This window comes from Triticum urartu, chromosome 7A (genome assembly GCF_056163025.1).
Source record: "Triticum urartu cultivar PI428250 chromosome 7A, HENAU_Tu73, whole genome shotgun sequence".
In the NCBI taxonomy this organism is placed as follows: domain Eukaryota; kingdom Viridiplantae; phylum Streptophyta; class Magnoliopsida; order Poales; family Poaceae; genus Triticum; species Triticum urartu.
The window spans coordinates 38,775,907-38,782,796 of NC_141879.1; the positions used below are offsets into that span (position 1 = coordinate 38,775,907).

A 6,890-nucleotide genomic window follows, 5' to 3' on the forward strand; every position below is an offset into this window, starting at 1 on the left:
GCTACTTCATTAATACATGGCCCACTTCCCACTCTTACATAGTGCCTAGGAGCACGTGCTGCAACTGGCTCTTATTCTATAGCCGGCTCCTCTTCTCTCTCCTCTTCTCTTCCCTCCATGTCAGAAGAAAAATAATATTTTAATCCTTACAGCATGCTTACGTAAGCTTATTATACTTGCTCTAAGGGCATCTCCAATAGTTTATATGTTAGCTTGTTGGTAAAATATGCCATGTCATCAACCAACACCTTAACATACAACAACTCCAATGGGTTGTATTGAGTTTGCCCAATAGGATGTAAGATAATAAATAAGGTGCTCTCTCATTCCACATTAAAGCTTATGCAAGAGGTGTTGGTTCATGTACATACAATCTTCCTCTCTTTCCTTATTTATTGTATGTAAAATCATCAAAAATTCTATGTGGCAAAGTCTACCAACAATTATCTTACAACCATTAAAGATGCCCTAATGGTCGGCTGAGGCGTGTCCAATACAGGACCGATTTTCTAAACCTAGAGTTTTGCACCATACATGCACGACCAAATGCAGCACACTGCCGGTGTAAATGTCCTGTGACTTCGAGATTTGGATCAAAATTATGTGGTTATCTTTTTATCTGGTAGAAGCTAGATCAAGCCAACACACAACAGCAGTCGGCACCTCAATGCTAGATCAAGCCAACAGAAGTGGCAGTTCCAACATCAAAGAATAAGAATCCTCATCAAATCAAGGCATAGCGACAATATCATGGATCAACAAAAGTTGTATCTTTGCCTCTGTGAATTAATGGGCATAGCGACAGCACAGCCCATGGTGGCAGGCTCCACATGGCGCCCTCGGCTTAGACACCTGTACGCGCGCCGAGTACGCGTAAAAAAAACTCTCGGCATAAGGAAACAGTTTGCAACTGTGAATCATCAGTGTAGCACCTTTTTACAAGTACGTTTATAGCATTGGGTTGGTGCCGAGTTTACAGGATTCAAGCAGGAGATGCCCCAAGAACTGAAGATGGATGCTACATAGGTTACTACCAGAGCAGCTACAGAAGTACCAAAAATATGAGTATGAAGATGCTACCAGATACTAACAGAGAGTGGTGGACTCTACTCCATAGCATGGTCCCTGTGATGGTATCTGACACAAATAATGGAATACTCAATTAGCAACGGAAATGTGCACAGAGAACAAACTCTGGAGAAATTGTGCAGCTGTGGCCCAAAAACAGTATACAGAGAACAAACTCTGGATTGTTAACCCTTCAGCCAAGACCCGAACAGAGTATTTGACTTTACCTTTGACAACTTGGCAGGTCGAGCCAAGCGCACCCGCATTGGCGAATATTCAAGCCGTAACTTTCATTCCCTTGACTGATAGCGTATCTGCCTTGGGTTTAATTTTGAACTCCTTCGTAACTTTATATTTCTACAACATGATTGGTGCAAAAGTACATAACTAAAGAGTATCACTAAATACTGTAACCGTTCTTCCAGCCCAACGTTTACAACAGGTGCTGACAGTAAAAGATATTCTACTGCATGAAGAACGGGATTACAAAGTTATCCATCTTCTGTTTTCTCTCAAGCTCTTCCTTCTCAGCGATCTGCTTCAGTGTAGTCCACCCTTTTCTTTTCCGCTTCCTTGAACTACCAGCTGGCTGATTAGAATCACCTGGTGCAGATTTGGTATTCGAAGCTGACTTGCTATAACTTCCAGGGGTCTTCCCAGCAACGGAACCACAATTCTGTCCTTTGCTGTTCAGTGTACTTTTAGTCTTCAATGGTTCTTCTGAAGCTATAGGCGCAGTCACGTCCACCAGTTTGCTCTTCCGAGGAGTAACAAAGTTTGACCCAACTAGAAATTCTGCTTGGGAAGTGACATCGGGTTCACATGTTGTAGTATTTTTGGAAGCCGCGGGCTCAATTCCATTCATACATTTATCTCCTAACAGACCACAATCCACCATTGAGGAAACTCCCCCTTTCTTCTCCATTTTAGATTCTCCAGGAAGATTAGATTTTGGCACATTACCTTGTTTATCCTTTTCAATAGTGGATGTTTTCAACCTGGATGATTCCAGTTGCGAGGCTGCTGTTACAGAATGCTCAATCCCCTTTTTAGTAGTTATTACTGTTGGCATATTGACTCCTTTCAACATTATGCTGGTGCTAACGGGTTTTCTTGATGACAACAGGCCCTTCACGATACCCTTTCCACTACCCCGTATCAGGTTTTCGTCTCCACAGAAATGGCATGCATAGACAACACTGTTTTGGCCAGGATTTGACTTTTTGCACCGCTTTCCATTCTTTTTGTTGTTCTTTATGCGGATTGTGCAGTTGAAGCCTGGCTGCAAGATTGATTCACACCTGCAATATTTAAATAGTCTTTCTTCAGAGGTCTGATAAACATACTGCAGATTGGAGATGTTTCTTAGAAAGTTGGTGCTAGTGTTGTGAATTGATATATTCTGAAGGACCTTTTTTGCAAACTTGCTAAATGAAAGGACTGTGAATGTGCTGCTATGAGCTAAACACATAATTCCAAATATTCCTCAGACACAAAAGAAAGTTTTTAGCAGTATTACTAAAGACTAAGGCGTATGAAAAATAAATTGATATATACATACATACAAACATAGCAATGTGCCAGATCTCAGATCAAAAGTTAAGCAAGACAAACTTCGTGCTAATTTTCACTAAGCCGGAATACTCATACAACATTATCAGTGCAGTTTTTTTTTATTTCCAGTTCTTCTATGTTAGTAAGCTCACATTCACAATCAGCTACGGTGCATTCCGGTAAAAAAAACAATGTAACATGCAAAATGCTGGTCCTGTGAAAATGGACGACCAATAACCTTCCCATCCTTTCTCTCGTTTTTATGTAGTTCACTGTTTTGAACACAAGATGCTTCACTCAAATTTGTATGTTCAATCATATATTTTTTTGGCCTTACGACCACTCATCTAAAGATTATCTGTATGTCAAAGATTGCTCTCAATGAATAAAACATCTTTTTCAAAGCTATAGGAGACGGTATCTCAGCAACAGTGGGTACTGAAAACAAGACAGAAATCACTGGAATAAAGTGGTACCCCTTAATCAACGTAAGTAGACAAAAATTGTTGTTTTGTGAGTATCAGGACAACAACAAAGCCTTTAGTCCCAAACAAGTTGGGTAGGCTAGAGGTGAAACCCATAAGATTTTGGGTTTCATCTCCATAAGAGTGGCTCAGTTTTGATGTTGGCTCGCCAAGCCTATCACAACTCTCCTCCTTTACCCGGGCTTGGGACCAGCTATGTTGAGACAACATAGGCGGAGTTTTGTGAGTATCAGGAGTTTAGCAGAAATCCAACAAGTGCTTGAACTAATATATTACATTGAGAAACTTTGAGAAAGGTAATTGCAAGTCCAAGCAAACATGGATCCAGCAAGCTAATTGTACAGCATAGTTAACACAATACTTCGCGGGTAAACCGAACATGTCAACTGTATGTGTATATACTGATACCTAGGGTCCTTGGACTTAGATGGCTTCTTCTTAGGATCTCAGGCTGGAGGGAACATACTTATAATGTGCTTATTTCTTCAAGTCTCAGCTTGCCACATTACAATATGCAGACATGCTACTTTGCTAGAAAAAGCATTCATCCAAAAACAATGTAATGGCACAAAGTTGAACACAAATAAATTATAACAGAAGTTAAAATGCGAAGATAATAGTCAGATTGATACAGTCAAACAATTAAACACATGAATGGAGCATTTTAAGACTAGACAGTAAGTTGTAATTCTCACCTCTGGCAAAGAAAGGTGGAGGCGCCTATAGGGATCCCGGCCGCCTCGGCATTCGTGGCGAGGCGGCGGCCTAGCAGGGCCCCGATCGAGCCAACTCCCACCTCCCCGCTCGCCCACGCCCCCAACCGCTGCAGGTGCTGGACCCTCAGCAGGGAGGGCGGGTCGACCTGCGTCTTCCCAGAGGTCTCCTCCCGGAGCGACATGGCCTGGTTCATGGGCCTGGATGCCGAGGAAGGGCCAGCGTTGCCCGGCTTCTTCCCCATGTAGAATTTTTTCTGGTAACGCAGAGGGTCGATTAGGTACACAAATATGGGCATCTATTTCAGCACGAGACATCGCATATTGCACTAACATGTCCCCACGTCTAATCTAAGAAGCCCTAAACGGCCTAATATAACAAATCCACACAGAAGATGCAAATAAGATGAAAAACAATAAGTAGAGTACTCCCTCCGTCCCATAATATAAGAGCGTTTTCGACACTATCTTATATTATGAAACGGAGGGAGTATATAATAATATCAGTGGCACAGCAATGCCATACTAGGCACATGTGTCTACCATTTATTTTTCGCAAGATACTCTAATAATCACATAGTATGTGGTGGTCTGTAATAAATCGAAGATGTAATCAAGCAATTTCAGAACTAAGGCAGTGCATCGTCCTTTCATGCGTGCAACACAACAGGTAGTCGTCTAGTGCTGACAATCAACAGATATGCCGCAACGGCATTGCTCATAGGCATTCTGCCGAACACCTGACATGCACATAACAGAGTGACACATAAGAAAAAGGAAGCAAGGGTGAAAGGCAGAGATTACATACAGATACAGGTGCAGCTCACGGGGAGAGGAAGTTGTCGGTCGGCGAGGAACAGAGGTCGAGAATGGGCGGCGTACGCCTACGCGTCCGGGGCAGGATCGAGGCGGCCCACTGCGCGCGTGGAGAGCCCAGGCGGCCCGTGCGTCCAGGAGAAAGATCGGCGACGACCGGGTCGGAGATGGGCAGAGGCGGGGGCGGGGGATAGGCCGGAGCAGGGCCGGCGCCAGGCAGGGGGCGGCGCGGCGTGCTTCTGAGCAGTGCGTTGGCCGTGGCTGCTAGGTGGAGACGCTGATTGGGCCTTTGGGCCTGGGCCTGGGCCTCCAACACTAAAAAGAAGGCACTCCTCCGCCAAAACCAGGACTTTTTTTACATTGTGGCCAATGATGTATTTTATATTGATTTTAAATTGCTTTAACAATCAAACGCCACACTAAAAATAGGTGCTCCTGGCCCTGGAAATCGAGCATACAAACGCCACACTCGACCAATCCGAGTCAGGCAAAAAAAAACCGGAAATGTTAACGCCCACACGTGTGGACGTTTGCACATCGCCCACACGTCTCCATCACCACTCATTTTGCCACCTATTAATAGATGACATCAGCAGAATTTTTTTTGGTTTTTGGCTTAAAAATGTTGTATCTCCTAAATAAAAAAGCGAACTAAAAATCCGTTTTCACCATTAAATCCGTCTCGACGAGATCTTCAAAACTAGATCTCATGTTGATATGTTTCGATGATTTTTTTTTTTGCCAGAAGTTGTCACGATGTTTACACTGCAGTTGCCATAGGGCTTAAACTAAAGTTGCCATATGTCAATTTTAGTTTATAGATCATGGCAATTTTAGTATTTTGATGATGGCAACTCCAATACTTTGGCCATGAAAATTATTTTTTGTATGAACCATGGCAATTTTACGTGCATGTATCATGGCAATTTTAGTTTATGGTTCACGGCAAGTCTAGTTTCTTAATTCCCCATTTTATAAATGTCAAAATTTACTTTTAAATGTAGAAGAAAATAGCTGAAACATATCATGGCAACTTCAGTGTAAACATCATGGCAATTCATATGCAATAGACATGGCAATTTTTAATCCAATTTTTTTTTCATCAAAACATATCAACATGGGATCTAGTTTCGAAGATCTCATCGCGAGGGATTTAATGGTGAAAACGGATTTTCAATTGGATTTTTCGTTTAAGAGATAAAAAAATTTAAAAATTGAAAATCCAAAAAGATTCCTACATGCATGCATGCGATGACGTGGCAATCTGTTTACATTAGAGACGTGTGGTGTGTCTCCCTTCCTGCCACACGTGTGGCAGTTAGCGCGACCCAAAAAAAATTGTGGCCAACGTATTTTATATTGATTTTAAATTGCTTTAAAAACAAATATAGGGAAATCTTATACTGAGTAAATAGTTCAAAAGTTAGATAAACAGGTTTTAAAAAAAGTGTAAAAAAAATAGCTCGGGTCATCTATAAAATAAATGTTCTATAGAAAAATAAATCCGTAGAAGATGCCCATGTGTTATGGCGAGTGATTATAACATCTCTTTTGTGAAAAAGAAAAGTTCCCATGAAAAAGAATGTATTATCACTTTCTATGAATTGTGTGTATGCCAAACCAGAAGTTCATGAGGGTGTGTCCTTTGCTTCCTTCATTCCCCTCTCCCTCTGTTTCCAATTTTTATCTTCGTGATGATCAAGTTCTCAGCCAATCGGCGACGCTAAACGTATGGCACGGTCAGAGACTACTTACAATCCTTTTTTTTTTGAAGAAAAGGGCCCAGCCCCGATTCCATTGCAAAGCAAAGAAATCAAACCAGTACAATTCCGAAGAGTTACAACACCTACAGACTACAGCAAAATAACAACAGCAGGAGAAATCGAGCGACTAGTTGTCAGCTATTACAAGGAAGACAGGCACAAACAGACTAGGAATTAAACCAGCCACATCCCCTGTCTAGCTACCAACATCAGAGCCACATGCTCAACTAAAACTCAAAACTCCTCAGCCTGGATCCGGACACATTAGCGGTAACGGCGCTTTGATCAGGATCTCCAGCTCCCGCGCCATGTCCTGGATTTGCTTTTTAACAGGGTCTGCAGACAACGGTTCCCATCGTGCAGCGCACGAGGCAGTCTTGCGCCACAGCCCCTGTATATTGATCTATTTGGCATGGTTAAAAATCAAATCATTTCTGGTATTCCAGATGGCCCAAAGACCGGCTGCATGCGCAATATTAGTAGCACTCATT

General features: G+C 42.3%; 1 protein-coding gene across 1 annotated transcript; it reads right to left on the reverse strand.

Moving 5' to 3' along the window:
• Positions 1 to 1,392: 1,392 nt before the first annotated feature.
• On the reverse strand, positions 1,393 to 4,921 carry LOC125524276 (uncharacterized). Its single transcript, XM_048689357.2, has 3 exons — positions 4,629 to 4,921; positions 3,803 to 4,077; positions 1,393 to 2,369 (listed from the first exon to the last, which is right to left on the reverse strand). The coding sequence occupies exons 2-3, from the start codon at positions 4,063 to 4,065 to the stop codon at positions 1,532 to 1,534; spliced, it is 1,101 nt and encodes a 366-aa protein (XP_048545314.2). The 5' UTR covers positions 4,066 to 4,077; positions 4,629 to 4,921; the 3' UTR covers positions 1,393 to 1,531.
• Between the last annotated feature and the right edge of the window lie 1,969 nt (positions 4,922 to 6,890).